The following is a 16,360-nucleotide window of genomic DNA, read 5'->3' as shown; positions in this document are numbered from 1 at the left end:
TCGCTTCCTTCTTTGAAGAACCCCCTCCATGCAAGCCTTGGTTATAATCTTCTCCCATTACTTGAGAGGCTGAGGCAGGAGGATCGCTGAGAGTTTGAGGGCAAAGTGGGCTAATGAGGGGCTATCTTTAAAACATTCCCACAGGGCTTTCCAAGGCACCCTAGTCTGCCCTCTAAAAGCTTGGTGTACCCATAGATCACCTCAACGCCTCACTTTGAATGGACTGTACTTTTCTATTTTTTTTCCTAGTTATCAGTCCCCCTGGTAGCAGGAGGGCCATTCTTGTGTTGAGGTTTATTACTCTTGTGCGTCTGTTGCCTGGAAGTGAAATTCCCATTGTTTTCAGGAAGTGTGCAAAGGTTTCAAAGAGCTGCATCGCCCTCCTTTTATCACGGTCGGTCACTTCCTGCACAAATTAGTCCTGAGAGGTCATGATAGACGTAGTAGAAGTAGAGACTTCTGATCTTCCTGGAATACAGCCCTCCAAAAACAACAGCAGTGATAGTGTTTACAGTTCTAATTTACGTAGTCATTTTATCTTGGCTGAGAACCAATGGCCTTACACATACTAGGCAAGTACCCCACCCCCAGCTCCTCACTGGGGGATTCCAGGCAGGGGCTCTACCACTGAGCAACACCCCCAACCCCTCACTGTGGGATTCTAGGCAGGGGCTCTACCACTGAGCCACGCCCCCAGCCCCTCACTGGGGGATTCTAGGCGGGGGCTTTGAGTATGCCACTCAGTATTGTTTGTTGTTCCAGACTAGATTTCACTATGTAACCCTGGCTGGCCAGGGACTCAGAGAGATCCGCCTTATTCTGTCTCATTAGTGCTTGGATCATCCTACCCAACCCTTTGTGTGTGTGTGTGTGTGTGTGTGTGTGTGTGTGTGTGTGTGTGCGCGCGCACGCACACACACACACACACACACACACACACACAGAAGCCATTTTAGGTAGTAAACTCAGGAATCATCATCTTGGATTTTTGTTGTTGTTTTGGTTTTAGTTTTGGTTTTTCGAGACAAGGTTTCTCTATGTAGCACTGGCTGTCCTGGAACTCACTCTGTAGAACAGGCTAGCCTTGAACTCAGAAATCTGCCTGCCTCTGCCTCCTGAGTGCTGGGATTAGTGTGCTCCAACTCGTCTAATTAAAATCCTTGTATGTTTATCATTATTCTGCGTAAGGACATGTGGGGAGTTGGGGCGAGTGTCATGGTACTCGTGGAGGCCAAAAGACAAGTTCTCTCCTTCCACTTTCGTGTGGGTTTAAGGAACCAAACTCAGGTTATCAGGCTTGACAGCAAATGGCTTTACCCACCAACTCATCTCAACAGCTACAACACGCCACACACGCTTTGAAGAAACGTACGTGTGTTCTTCACATGCATGTTTAGGCATTCTGTACCTGCAGTACCTGCAGATGCCAGAAGAGGGCGTCGGATCGTCTGGAACTGGAGCTACAGATTCTTGTGGAGCGGCCTGGTGGGTAGTGGTAACGGAACCTGGGTCCATCGGAAGGGCAGTCAGCGCTCTTAACTTCTGAGCCAACTCTCCATCCCCACGCCCATGTCCTCCTGCTTGGATGGCAAGCACCTTCCTAACAGCCATAATCAGACATCTTGTCAGTACCCTGGTTCTTTCTTTTAACACCACAGGTTAGTTTTCAGCCACTCTACAACTTCACACAAATCCAACAGCTTAAAAAAAAAAAAAAGGGAGCTGCTGTTGTTCTGCTGTGTGGCCTTCGGTAGGTGACCTCACCTCTCTGAGCCTTAACATTCTCTTCTTTCAGGGAACTTAACGGGCATAGAAAATGAGACGGTTAACCACAAAGCAGGGACACTCACAACATCACATCGGAGAGTTAAAAGGACAGGGCCAAGGCAAGTGTCATGGCAACCTTATATATAAATCCCAAGAGATGAGACATGGTTTTACCCAGCCCAGGAGGGCCTTGAACTTCACAAGCAGCTGAGGCTGACCTTGAACTCCTGATCCTTCTGCCTCCATTCGAGATTGTTTGAGTTACAAGTGTGAGCCACCATGGCCTACTTCTTTTTTTTTTTAATTTTTTTTTAAAGATTTATTTATTTTATGTACAGCATTCTGCCTGCATATGTGACTGCAGGCCAGAAGAGGGCACCAGATCTCATTACAGATGGTTGTGAGCCACCATGTGGTTGCTGGGAATTGAACTCATGACCTCTGGAAGAGCAGTCAGTGCTCTTAACCGCTGAGTCATCTGTCCAGCCTCATGGCCTACTTCTTAAAAAGCAAGTCAGGGGGTTGGGGATTTAGCTCAGTGGTAGAGCGCTTGCCTAGCAAGCGCAAGGCCCTGGGTTCGGCCCCCAGCTCCGAGAAAAAAAAAAAAAAAAAAAAAAAAAAAGCAAGTCAGAGTGCCCAGTGGTTTTTAGTGGGGGTCGGATTGCCCTCTCCTCTAACGAACCCTAAGTTTGCCTCATTTCATTCCAAGTCATGGCAGGCAAAATACACCTCCTCTCTGAAGGTGACTGGGAAAATTTACAAATGGGGACAGTTTTCAGAAGGATAACTAGACAGTGAAGACGACCTGCAGCTATGAGACCATTACCAGCCAAGACTTTAGGGTGCAAACACAGACCACGGAATGAAAACTCTTTCTCGTCCCCTACTCTTGGATCGGAGCAGGCAAGGAACTCTCAATGGGTGGAGGCCATGCATAAGTCAGTTTCTCACGACCCAGCTCAGGGGACACTAAGGGAATAGGGACATATAGAGAGAATCTCCTGCAATTTTCCAACTGGCTTTTCAAGGGATAATCTTCCCATGCTGATCCAAAGATGACCACAAGGGGGCAACAGAGCACTAAGAGCCACCAAGGAAAAGCGTTTGTTTTATGTCTGTAGTCTGGGTCACCTTCCCAGAACCTGGATTGTTGGAATCCATTGAGGGTGGGTGGTGGAGCAAGAATGTCAGAAAACAGGCCTTTAACAGTCTAGAAGAGTGTAATAGCACACACCATTTAACCCAAGCACTCAGGAGGCAGGGGGCAGGTGCATTTCTCTGAGTTCAAGGGCTGCCTAGCCTATACGGTGAGTTCCAGGGCAGCCAGGAATATGATGGGAGACTCGGTCTCAAACAAACAAACAAACAAACAAACAAAAAACAAAATAAAAAAGGGAAAAACAAAACGAAACAAAAAACTTAGGAGATACCTTGTAACGGTGATGCACACCTGTGATCCCAGAGCTCAGATGGTGGAAGCAGGAGGCTCTTTACAGGGGTGATGGGGATCCGAACTCAGGACCTCACGCTTGTGTGGTGTTACTAAAATAGGCAAAGTCTACTCCTCCTCCCAAGGTCCCAAGACAACCAGGGTGCATTTCACTGAAGTTCACATGGGGAACCAGTGAGTTTTGGGAGCTTCCCTAGAGAGCACAGGGTTATGGGTGCTCCTCCTCCCAACAGGCTGCACCAGCGAGGCCTTTACCCAGAAGAGATGAAGTTCACATATGCATAGACGGAGCCTTCCTCTCTGGATCCCTCCCCTGGGTGGCCACTTGCAACTCTGGAGATCACTGCATACCACAGGGGCTAGGAGGTAGCTGAACTCAGGGGAGGGTCTTGTGTCCCAAGAGGGTGTAAACAGTTTTTTTTTTCCTATTCTTTTTTTTTTTCGGAGCTGGGGATCGAACCCAGGGCCTTGCGCTTACTAGGCAAGTGCTCTACCACTGAGCCAAATCCCCAACCCCAGGTGTAAACAGTTTTAAAAGCCCAGCACAGCAGAGGGGACAGCTGGCTCAGTGACTGCTCTTCTAGAGGTCCTGAGTTCAATTCCCAGCAACCACATGGTGGCTCACAACCATCTATAATGAAATCTGATGCCCTCTTCTGCTGTGTCTACAGCTACAGTATACTCATGTACATAAATGCTAAGTCTAGCTGGGATGCTCCTTTTCCAAGGGAACACAGGTGAACTCCCCAAGATGGCAGTCACTTGTCTCAGAGGACAGTCACTACTGCAGCAAACACACAGACTGAACCGTTTGCCCAGGCCCTTTGAGGAAGTTGAATTCAATAGTCTTTGGATAAGACACACTTAACTATTCAAACACTCTAATTGCCACTCAATAAACACTGCTCAAGTTCCTGCTTCTGTATCTGAACTGGGCTAGGAGACAGCACGGAAGTGACCAGCAATCCTGGCCCTTCCCACCCACGGTCTAAAGTCGGTTTAAAAGACACAGATCTTCTTCAGGTAACACCCAGATAACACCCAGAGTGGTCAAGGCCTGTGACAGGAGCCAGGAGGTGGCTGGAGACACAGGAGGCTTTATTTGACTTTATTGGGAGGAGGCAACATGTCAGAGTTTCCACCTGGAACGGTTCCTTCTTCACCCTTCTGTTGCCCCTTCCAGGGAGGCCTCCGTGGTGCCACCTTGGTCTCTCAGCATCTTCTGAGGCAGGTCTGCCTTTCCATTGGGCTGTTCCTTCCCATGATGTAGTGCTGAGGTTGTCTTGGTTTTCACTGTACCCAAAACCATGCACACACATACACTTATACACACATGTACACACACACACACAGCACACAGAAATGCTGCTTACAAAATTTGCTTGCTTGAGCAGTGGAAGGAACATTTCCGTCCTGCCCAGACATTGACAGGATGCCTGAGCTAAATCCCCAACCCCCTTAGTCTTTTTTTTTTTTTGCAAATATAAAAATATTTATTGATTTTTAAAAAATAAATGTGTACTTTAACAACTTGGAAACCAACCCCCTTAGTCTTAAACTACATTTCCTTGCCAGACATGGCTGGGCACACCTTTAATCCCAGCATTTGGAAGGCTGAGGCAGATGGATCTTGGAGTTTGAGGCCAGCCAGGTCTACAGAGTGAGTTCCAGGACAGCCAGGGCGACACTGAGAAACCCTGTCTCAGAAACCAAAAAACAAACAAAAACAACAAAAGAAATGTTTCTGCTGGCTGTGTGGAATCCATCGCTTAGATTGTGGAGCGCTTGGCTAGTGCACAGAGTCCACATCCACACATAGACCAGGCATGGCGGTGTATGCCTGAGATCCCCCTACTCTGAAAGGTTAAGCCAGGATAAGCCTCGGCTACACAGGGAGTTTGAGGCCAGACCCTGCCTAAAACATAATGATCCCATCGGGAAAGGTGGCTCAGCGGTTAAGAGCACTGAGTTCAATTCCCAGCAACCACATGGTGGCTCACAGCCATCCGCAATGAGAAAATTATAAAATTTGTATATATGCAACGATCCTTTCTAGAGGCCGAGGAGACAGCTGTCTATAAAGTGCCTACCAGGCAAACATGGGGAACTGAGGTCTGTCAGTCTCTAGTGTCCATGTAAGATCTGAGCACAGCAGCACAGGTCTTTAATCCCAGTTCTGGGGAGGTAGAAGAGGTGCCCCAAGGCTTCCTGGCCAGCCAGCCTAGCCACACTGTTCCAGGTTCAGGAAGATGGGGCTGGGACGATGGCTCCAGGGTTGAGAACATTTGCTGCTCTGGTACAGAACTCAGTCCGGTTCCCAGCACCCACCTGAGCAGCTCATCATTCTCCCAACTCTAAACCCAAGAGCTCTAACACCCTCTTCCACTTTCCAAGTGCAGCTGAACACATGTGAAGTCACACACACACACACACACACACACACACACACACACACTCCTACATAATTTATTTTTAAAAATTACAATAAAAGTTAAAATTTCTTTTTTAAAAATATAGCAAAGAGCAACTGAGGAAGACAACCTGATTTTGACCTCTGACCTCTAACACACACACACACACACACACACACACACACACACACCAGACTCTAGACAGCTCAGTGCATAAGTCTGTATTTCTGAATGATATAAAAGAATAAACTTAAAAAAAAATACCCCAAACCAAACACCAATGGCTCCCACAAGGCATGGTGGCCCATTCGTCCCACCCCGATAAATAGAGACCTCTGTCTGTCTGCTCACCCGCCCGCCCCATAACCCCCTCTGCTATAGACATACTCTGGGTATATATTACTGTACTTCACAATAGACATCTCCCAAAAATAGATCTCAGCCCTGCCACAGGACTCTACCCTGGCCCCACACCCCTGCTTCAGGCTACCCGCCACTGCAGCACGCTCGTGTCTTTGCCCCCAGTGGTTAGGACCATGCTGTCATCCCACAAGAAGGCCACATTAGTCACATGGCTGCTGTGTCCACCATATTTGTGGCTGAGAGCCTGTTAGAGAGAAGAGAGAAAAAGAGGTCAGATGAAAAATGCTACCTGGAGGCCATTGGCAGTTTCTTCTTTAGAGCCATACATAAAAGTGTGTGTGCCCGTGTGCATGTGTATGTGTGTGCATATTTATGTGTGCGTGCATGTATGTGTTTGTGTGTGTGTGCATGCATGTGTGTTTGTGTGTGTGCATGTGCATATATGTGTGCACATGTTTGTGTGTGCATGCATGTATGTGTGTGCATGTATGTTTGTGTGTGCACACATGTGTATGTGTCCGTGTATATAGTATGTATATGTGTGTGTCCGTGTGTATGTGTGTGTGCATGCATGTGTGTGTTTGTGTGTGCATGTGCGTGTTTGCATGTATATGTGTGCATGTTTGTGTATGCATGCATGTATGTGTGTGCATATATGTTTGTGTGTGCACACATGTGTATGTGTGTGTATGTAGTGGGTATATGTGTGTGTGTGTCCGTGTATATATGTGCGTATGCATGCACCACTACTTTCTGGCTTGATTTTCATTTTTAATTACATGTATATATGTGTGTCAGAGTATAGGTTTGTTCAGTTGCCCATGGAGACCAGAAAAAGTGTTGGATCTCCTGGAGCTGAATGTAAGTCAGCCCCCTGATGTGGGTGCTGGGACCTGAACTCAGGTCCTCTAGAGAACAGTACATTTCCTTAACTGCTGAGCTATCTCTCCAGACACCCCTGCCTTCTAAAAACATATTGTGTACGTGTGGTGTATGTGGATGCACAAGTGGGGGTCAGGAGACAACTCATAAGAGTTGGTTCTCTTCTTCCACTATGAAGATCATGAAGATCGAATTTAGGCCATTAGGTTTGGCAATGAGCACATTTACCTGGGAAGATATGGCTCAGTGGTAGAGCCCCTGCCTAGAATCCCCCAGTGAGGGGCTGGGGGCGTGGCTCAGTGGTAAAGCCCCTGCCTACAATCCCCCAATGAGGGGCTGGGGGCGTGGCTCAGTGGTAGAGCCCCTGCCTAGCATCTCCCAGGGAGGGCGTGGCTCAGGGACAGAGTCTTTGCATAGTATGCATGATGCCCTTGGTTCCATGCTCAGCACTGGAGATAAAGCATAGATAAAACATGTATGACCTGTCTTCACTGAACAGGTTCCCAGTAAAAGTGGGCTGTAGCGGGTGATTCTCCCATGGGGAGCCTATGCCCACACTCAGGTGTGGATCACTTTCATCTTCTTTGAGAAGACCAGAAGGCCACACTTAGGCTCCTGGGTATGTCTTTCTTTCTTCTGAGTGCCTCTCTCCCAACCCTCATGCTTAAACTACATTAAAAGATCTTCATTAGGGGTTGGGGATTTAGCTCAGCGGTAGAGCACTTGCCTAGCAAGCGCAAGGCCCTGGGTTCGGCCCCCAGCTCCGAAAAAAAAAAAAAAAGATCTTCATTAAATCCTAGTTCTGCATCATTAAGATTGGGTGTAGTCAGGAACAGACTCTCCCAGCCTTGGGCAACTGCTCTCAATAGCCATTTGGCTTTGAAAAAGTTCGTTTTTATTCTGGGCCTAAAGGGGAATTATAGGTGCTGGGAATGTAAACACCTAGGCCTTGTAGTCTTAACCCAGCTTAGTGAGGACAGTGGCCCTCACTAAGGGCCCACAGGTCTTATTTGTTCAGGCATACAGTAGGTGCTCATTTAATGCTTGTAAAAAGAGAATATGCAATAACCCCAGAGCTATGGGTTTCATCTCAGAATCTGATGACAGACCCCGTGCTATGAAGATATCCTAGAGTTGTGGGGAAACTGAGGTCCCAAGGGGTAAATAAGATGAACAACAGCACAAGGCTAGGGAGGCAGCCGGGAGGGCAGAAAAGCACTGGGCTCCATCTCTAGCAACACATAACGTGGGTTGGTAGCACACATCAATCATCATAACTCCGGGGAGGTAGAGGCAGGGGGAGTTGGTGGGAATTCACAAAGGAGTGAATAGGACCTCCAATGCCACACTCTTAGGACACCCCCCCCCCACCTCGGGAAGACTTACTCTCGGCTGACAGCAGGGGTAGCTGAACAGGTGCACTTTGCCGAAGTCGTCAGCAGAAACCAGCAAGTTCCCATCGTGAGAGCGGGCCACAGCATTGATGTCTGTGCCGTCTGCCCCCTCAGGCCAGATCCCTGTAGATGGGACAAGAGAAATGATAAAAATTTGCTTGGAAGCTGGGCATGGTAGAAGGAAAAGAAAAAAAGTTCAAGACCTCCCTGGATAACTTATGGAGGTGTGTTTCAAAAAGTTTAAAAAAAAAAAAAAAGAAAGAAAGAAAGAAAAAGAAGAAAAAAGCTGGAGACATAGCTCTTGGCAGAGCCCCTGCCTAGAATCCCCCAGAGAGGGGCTGGGGGCGTGGCTCAGAGGTAGCGCCCCTGCCTAGAATCCCCCAGTGAGGGGCTGGGGGCGTGGTTTGACCCTCCAGGTCTCAGCTCAAATGGTTCTCTCTCCAGGAGGCCCTCCCTAACTTCTTCAGAGTTGGCACCTTCTCCAGTGCTACTTCATCTTCCCAGCCAGTCCCTATGTGGGTCACACTGTTTGGAGTGAGGCTACTTTCCTCATTTGACCGCTAGCTCCAGAAGAGCAGACCTGAGACTCTCACGGTTGCCACTATATTCCAGCACTACCCAGGTCAATGGTGCTCACACAGCTAGAGCTACTGGCTTGGGGACCTGAGGGAACAAGGTAATGTGGAGGGTTTCAGCGTGGAGCTCTCTGAGCCAGGTGCCCCCATGAATTTTGTTTCATTTCTATAAAGGTCTGAGGAACTTTAGAGGTCATTTCCTTCTGCCCTTCCTCTTCTGCTGGTACCATCCAAACAGTTTTAGTGAATTCCGCAGCCTGGAAGCCACCCGGATATGACTATGAAAATCACAAGCCAAGGTTATTTCTCAGAGTTCTGGTCCTTAGGAAACTTCCCCATTCCAGAACTTACCAAAAACTCCAAAACCCAACACACAAGTAGCAGTAGCCCATTGCACATTTCTCACGGTGTCTGCACTGGTGATCTGCTTACAGGTGGCAGCGTCCCCTGGGACAGACAATCAGGAGAGACGTTCAGGGCCTGAGGGGACTACCTTTCCAATTTATTTCCCAGCACTGAGGTTCAAGACAGAGGGGTTGAAGGTCCCTGGATTTATTTATGTCTCCCTGGACTTATTTCTGTCTCCCTGGACCAGACGGAGGCTAGATTTTGGGTGCTGAAAGGCTAAAACCTGAGCTGGGTACATTTGCATAAAAACCCTGCTGTCCATTCATCAAAGCCAACAGGAAATAATAGGGTGCACCAGGAAAGCAATCACAAGCTAGAGATTGCAGTTTCAAATCGGATCAGTTTGGCCTAGCTTAAGGAACTGTATGCAAATCACATGCAAATAAGCCACAGAAGAAAGGAAACTGGCTAGTGTCAGAGAACTCACAGTACAGAATTTCGTAGTCTCCAGAGTTGGTGACAAAGCAGGTGCTGTCCTGGGCCCAATCCAGGTGAGTGATAAAACTGGAATGGCCCTGCAGGGGACGCAAGGGTCACTTAGAGCATAGGAGAGGGCTGAGCCAGGGAAAGGGGATGGATTAAATCAAAACTAGGAGGCAAAATACACAGAGTGAGAACACACTGGGCTAGAGGGAAGGATACACAGGCCTTCAGAGGGTGAGGGCGGGGCCAGACTACCATGGGCGGGTTAGTGGGGGGGGGGCAGACTGTGATGGGCGGGGCTGACGAAAAGCTTAGACAAAGGCGATTTAGAACACGTGGGCAGAACTCCACACAGGGGGCGAATTTTGAATGTGAGGGGCGAGGTTTGAATGTTTGGGGCGGGGCTACACAGAGGTGCTCTTAGGATGGGAGGGATAGGTTTAGAATGCAGGGCCGGGGCTACAAATGGGGACGGGGCTTGGAAGGTGAAGGTTGAGGCTACACGAAGGGTCAGGGTCAAAGGGTCGGCTTAGAACACAATAAGGGATGAGGATGGGGGCCGACTGAGGCGCCTTGACATAGTCAGGGCAAGAAAAAAAAATCAGCTGCATTCTGAAGCTGTGGCTGGCTCCCTCGTGATAGAAAAAGTTAATTTTGCACCCCATTGGGCGGGGTGGTGGCGCGGGCTGGGGACCACTGCCCACTCACCGAGCACTTGCCCAGGCGGCTGACCTTGCGGCCACCCTGGTCCACCGTGTACACGTACACCAAGTTGTCGTGGGAGCCCACAGCCAGGTACGCCCCGTCTGGGGAGGGGGAGGGGCTATGAGGAAGCACCCAGACTCCGCCCCCCTCCACAGTCCCCGCCTCCCCCCATGACTAGCCCCCTCCAATTGGGGAGGCTGTAGCCCCTCACCTCCCAGCCTGTACTGCTGAACCTCAGTCCCCAAGACCCTGCCTTCCCAGGACCCCGGGCCTACCTGGTGAAAAGCTGACCACAGAGATCTGCTCATTGCCATCTGTGTGGATAGCCACCAGGTCACGGGTGTCTGTGTCCAGTAGCAGCCACCTTAAAGGAGAAGGCATAATGAGGGGGAAGGATGAACTGCTGTTGGTGAGGGGCCTGAAGGAGAAAGATAAATGCCTCCCAAACGCAGGATTGAGAGGGCGGAGCCAGACTACCATGGGTGGAGCCACACAATGAGAAGGGAGGTCAGGCTCTGACAGGTTGAGATGAACACCACCCACCCACCCAGCCCTAACCAGCTTCATCTCTCATCTCATCCCGCTTAGAAGCCCCCCCGCCCCCTCCCCCGCACTTCAAATAGATTCACAGAGACGCACAAGAGGGGAGAGAGGTGCTTTGAATGAAAGGGATGGGGTTACAGACTGGCCTTTAGGATTGAAGCAGCCAGTTTAGAACGCTGGGGCTTCTAAGGGCAGTGCACAATAGGAAAGGAACTCGTAAGGACGTGGTCCATTCAGTAGTACCTGCCGGTCACTGTGCCCACCGCTAGGACAGAGCCACTGGGGTGGAAGCCAGCCGAACGGGCAGGGTCCTGGGAAGGAAGGGAAGAGAGCTGGGGTCCCAAGTCCAACTAGGTATTCTCCAGCTCAGAACCAGTTCCTAGCATGGCCTGAGGTTCTCTCCTCTCCAAGGCCTTCCAGAAACCACCAGAAGCCATTCCCATTTCTTGAGTATACTAACTTAAGAGAAACATATTCTTCCTTTTCTTCCTATTCCCCCACCCCACGCCATGAGACAGGGACTCACTGTGCAAACCAAACCAGGTTGGCCTCCACCTCCTTCTGCTTCCCAAATACTACCCAACAAGATCCCCCCTTTAAAAAGAAAGATTTTATTTATTCTATGTATATGAGTACACTGGTGTGTCGGACACACCAGCAGAGGGCATCAGATCCCATTACAGATGGTTGTGAGCCACCATGTGGTCGCTGGGATTTGAACTCAGGACCTGTGAAAGAGCAGAGCTCTTAAGTGCTGAGCCATCTCTCCAGCCCCAAGATACCTTTCTTAAAGAGAGCATGGGCAGCTTCCCTCTGATATGCCGAGGCCTGAGGTGTGAAAAGCAGAATTTCTCAGAAGCCTACATCTGCATCCCAGCCCATTACCTCAATGCTCCTGCTCCACACTGGCTGGTGGGTCTCCGAGCTCCACAGATGCACCAGCTTATCCTGCCCACAGCTCACAAACTGTGCCCTGCTAGGATGTGTGGCCAGGCCCCACAGTTCTTCCACATGTCCCTGCAGGAAGGAGAGAAGGAAGAGGATGGGAAGGAGCCACTCTGCTAGCAACCCAGGCAAGGGCCTTCTGCACAGGCGCCATCTCCGTGCTGGGTTGACACTGGCAGCCCTGTGGCTCGAAGCAAGTCCTGTCCCTGGAAGGGAGGGGAGGGTGGCTCCAAGTTTGACTTCAGTAGCCACACAGGTCCCATCCACCCTAGGTACACACCTCCCAGGCTGTGGGATCTGGGAAGAGCCTAGTGGCCTTGTCTTGAGTCACAGAACTGAGGTCCATGGTTTACGGTCACATGGAGGGTCCTCAGCTCTCTCACTGATAGTGGGAGCCAGCACCTAGGCAGTTGACCTCACTTTGGAACCTCAGGTTTTTAAGGTTTTTGTTTGTGTGTGTGTTCCTGTGTGTTTGTATATGTATTTATGTGTGAATGTGTATGTGTATATGTGTGTGAATGTATGTGTATTCTTGTATGAGTATGTGTGTATGTATATAATGTTCTTGTGTGTATGTATATGAATGTGTGTATGTATGCGTGTATGCGCGTATGTGTTCTTGTGTTTATATATGTGATTGTGTGTATATGTGTGTGTTTTCTTGTTTGTGTGTATGTATGTGTGTACATGTGTGTATGTGTTCTTGTATGTATATGAATGTGTGTATGTGAGTATATACTTGTTCTTGTGTGTATATATGTGATTGTGTGTATATGTGTGTGTGTTTTCTTGTTTGTGTATATATGTGTGTACATGTGTGTGTATGTGTTCTTGTATGTATACGAATGTGTGTATGTGTATATATACGTGTTCTTGTGTGTATGTATGTGAATGTGTGTATATATGTGTATGTTTTCTTGTTTGTGTATGTATGTGTATGAATGTGTGTACATATGTATGTGTATGTTCTTGTGTGTGTTCTTGTGTATGCATGTGTGTTCTTATCTAAGTATGTGTGTTCTTGTGTGTGTGTTTGCACACACACCTGAGCACAGAACCCAGTGTTAAGTATTTTCTTTATTTCTCCCTCTTGTTCCCTTTTTTATTTACACTTATTTTGTGGGTGTCTGGCTGTGTGGGTGCATTGCCAACGCCTGCATGTGGACAACAAGTGACAACTTGAGAGTGAGGGCTTTCTTTTCACCATGTAGTTTCCAAGAATTGAGCCCAGTCATTAGGCTTGGTGCCAAGCACCTTTACCCCCTGAGCCATCTCACTGGTCCCTGCTCTGTTATTTCTATGATACAGGATCTTTCCCTACCTAGAACATGCCAACTTGGATAGACAGGCAGGCTACAAGCACCAAGGACCAGCCTGACTCAGCCTTGGTTCTGGGATTCCAGATATGCCATTGCGTATGTCCAGCTTTTATACATGGGTCTGGGGAAATCAAGCTCAGGGCCTTATGTTTGTACAGGAAGAACTTTACCGCCAGAGCTATATCCCTAGCCTTGTTCATTTTGGGACAGGGCTTCCCTTTCTTGTCAAGGTTAGACTAAAACTCAGAAATATTCCTGCCTCAGTGTCCTGACTACTGAGATTACAACTATGCCACTATGCCCAGCTTGGAGCCTCAGTTTTATGTTCTATAAAATGGGGCCAAATACCAAAAATTCCTCAAAGCATCCTGGTGCTCCCTCAGACATTAATGGAAAGTGCTAAACACAAGGCAGGCACAGGGGCACAAACCCAGCTCTCAGGATGTGGAGGCAGGAGGATCAGGATTGCAAAGTTATCCTCAGGTAGATAACTAGTTCAGGGCTAGTCTAGGCTCACAATACCTTTTCTCAAAGGCCAAACAATAAAGAACTAAAAGGGCTGGAAATATAGCTCAGTGGTAGAACCCCTGCCTAGAATCCCCCAGTGAGGGGCTGGGGGCGTGGCTCAGTAGTAGAGCCCCTGCCTAGTAAGTCTAGAGCCATGTATTCAATTCTCAGCATTACACCAAGAAGTGAACAAACTGGTCAATGGCAGTGCATACCCTTAATCCCAGCACGGAGGCAGGAGGATCGCTGTGAGTTTGAGGCCAGTCTGCCAGGACTACATAGAGAAACTGTTTTGGAAAAAAAAAAAAAAAAAAAGCAAAGAATGGCAAACCCAGGTCCTCAGAGAATAAAAGTAACTAGTAATCATTAGCCCCAGAAATAGCAGTGTTGTTAATCAATAACTATAGTTACAGGCAGTAATTTATATTATGATTGATATCGTAAATTTGAAGCCAGCTTGGACTATCTATCCTGTCTCAAAGCAACAAAAATAGATAAATAAATATTCATAGAGGTTGTTAAGGTTCTTTTCTTGCTTCAGAGAAAGGAAGTCCTGTAGCCAAGGCAGATATGGTGGCACAGAGCCGTAAGTCCAGCAGGCGAACTGCCATATGTTCAAAGCTACGCCGGCTATACAGTAAGTACCAGCCTAGCCCACGTGAGACCCTGTCTCAGGGAAACAATCAAAAACCAATAAATGATTGAAAAGAAAACCTGGGGCTGGCGGGACGGCTCGGCGGGTAAGAGCACTGGGGGCATCAGTGGTAGTGTCGCATGTCTTTAATCCCCGCATTAGGGAGACAGAGGCTGGCAGATCTCTGAGTTTGAGGTCAGCCTGGTCTACAGAGGGAGTTCCAGCACAGCTAGGGCTACACAGAGAAACTGTCTCAGGTGGAGGGTGGGGGGCGGGGGGAAACAACAAACCAAGAAACAAAAAAGCACACAGAGGTCCCAGGTTGTATTCTCATAGGGTGGCTCACAACCACGTGTAGGTCCAGCTCCAAGGGATCTGATGCCCTCTTCTGGCCTAGGCACTGCACATGTGTGATGCGCAGGCAAAACACCCACACGATGATGATGATGATGATGATGATGATGATGATGATGATAATTCTGCTGGCCTTACTTTCCTGTCTTTTGGGGTGTGGTCATCCTCAGGAATTCATTTGAGAAGGGCTCCTTGTGCCCAGCCTTCTCCATGCTGAGACTATGGGAACACGCCATACCCCCAGCTTTCAACATTGGTTCTGCAGGTTAAGCTCAGGTGTTCACGTTTGTAGGCCCAGGCTCTACCGACTGAGCGACCTCCCTAGCCTCTATCCTCTTACAGAGACCGAGGCCAGAGTACACCTATATGCAGCAGCACAGATTTAAGCTAGACTTGCAGAGGGCAAAGGGTAAGGAAGAGATAAAGAAAGGGGACGATCAAGCAAGGAGGACGGACACACTGTGAGCTACTCCTCTGCCTCGGACACCAGTCTCAATAGTATGCTATGACGAAATGACTCAGATCCTCACAAACCCCCATGCAGTCCCTCTTTCTGTCTCATGCACTGAGAGGTGATTCACTGGCCCAGTATCACGCAGCTAAAGAGCCACAGGGTTGATATCTCCAAACAGCCACTCAAGCCCCAGACTCCCAAGTTCCAAACTACTATGCTACACTTCCTCCTGCTAGGTTGCTTTTTAACTGAGTATGGCACACCAGTGAGGGACGACTGGGCATCTGAGTTGCAAGAAGAAATGAGAGCCCAGTGTGGCAGTGTCCACCTGGAATCCGAGTGCTTGGGAAGTAGAGACAGGAGGATCATGGCCAGCCTTGGCTCCATTGTGAGTTTAAGGAGCAGCCTGGGTTGCACATGAGATCCAAATCTCAAAGATTAAAAAAATAAAAAGAAAGAAAGGAAAATGACAATGAGGAAGAGGATGGGCAAGAGAAGAGGAAAGTAATAAAGTCAGGCCAACCCCAAAAGACCGTCTGAGATCCGTGGAATTGGGGTGTGGGACTTGCAGGAGACTGACAATTTGCAAGGACACTTACCAACCAAATATGAGGACGCTATCTGCAGTCAGACCAGCAGGAGGCAGTTTACTTGGAAGCAAGGGTGCTGGGAACCCACTTTAGAAGGTAGGTAACCCTTCGGGGAGTTTCGAACCAGGGCATCAAAATAAAGAAAGATAACTGAGGGGAAGGGATGAAGGGTTTCCCATGCCAAGAAGAAAGGAATGGGGCGGGGTTGGGGATTTAGCTCAGTGGTAGAGCGCTTGCTTAGGAAGCGCAAGGCCCTGGGTTCGGTCCCCAGCTCCAAAAAAAAAGAACCAAAAAAAAAAAAAAAAAAAAAAAAAAAGAAAAAAAGAAAGGAATGGGGCAGGGATGTAAACAGGAAAAGAAACAGAGGCGTGATAACAGCGATGGCAGTGGTGATGATGGTAGTGGTGAGGGTGAAAAAGGTACATTTAGGGGTGGGAAGAGAACTGGGGGGCGGGAGGGGTACTCACCTGGACAAGCAGAGAGAAACCTGTGTGCACCGAGCCAAGCAAGATGGAGTTACGGGTGGTCCCCACGTACAGTGTGTCTCCCCTGCCCTCTGCCACGGTGCGTACAGGGCCGAAGTCCTCTGGGACCTGAGTGAGTAGAAGTGTGTGTAGGATACATGTGAGGTGGGGT

The 16,360-nt window shown here is 48.7% G+C and overlaps 1 protein-coding gene across 7 annotated transcripts in view; it reads right to left on the bottom strand.

The window, feature by feature from the left end:
• Positions 1–5,834: 5,834 nt before the first annotated feature.
• Eml2 (EMAP like 2) overlaps positions 5,835–16,360 on the bottom strand; it is a 31,443-nt gene continuing 20,917 nt past the window's right edge. For 5 of the 7 annotated variants that reach the window (NM_138921.3, XM_039093491.2, XM_039093526.2 and 2 more), the window contains 9 exons: positions 16,192–16,317; positions 11,807–11,938; positions 11,165–11,232; positions 10,654–10,742; positions 10,382–10,479; positions 9,678–9,765; positions 9,194–9,289; positions 8,260–8,390; positions 5,835–6,235 (listed from right to left, as the gene is read on the bottom strand). In NM_138921.3, coding sequence (NP_620276.3) covers positions 6,110–6,235; positions 8,260–8,390; positions 9,194–9,289; positions 9,678–9,765; positions 10,382–10,479; positions 10,654–10,742; positions 11,165–11,232; positions 11,807–11,938; positions 16,192–16,317 — 954 coding nt within the window. In that variant the 3' untranslated portion in view covers positions 5,835–6,109. Of the gene's footprint in view, positions 6,236–8,259; positions 8,391–9,193; positions 9,290–9,677; positions 9,766–10,381; positions 10,480–10,653; positions 10,743–11,164; positions 11,233–11,806; positions 11,939–14,457; positions 14,900–16,191; positions 16,318–16,360 lie in introns of those variants that run through there. The other 2 variants (XR_010061162.1, XM_039093638.2) reach the window with 2 other exon arrangements.

This window comes from Rattus norvegicus, chromosome 1 (assembly GCF_036323735.1).
Source record: "Rattus norvegicus strain BN/NHsdMcwi chromosome 1, GRCr8, whole genome shotgun sequence".
NCBI lineage: Eukaryota > Metazoa > Chordata > Mammalia > Rodentia > Muridae > Rattus > Rattus norvegicus.
This window is presented reverse-complemented; position numbering and strand designations above follow the sequence as displayed.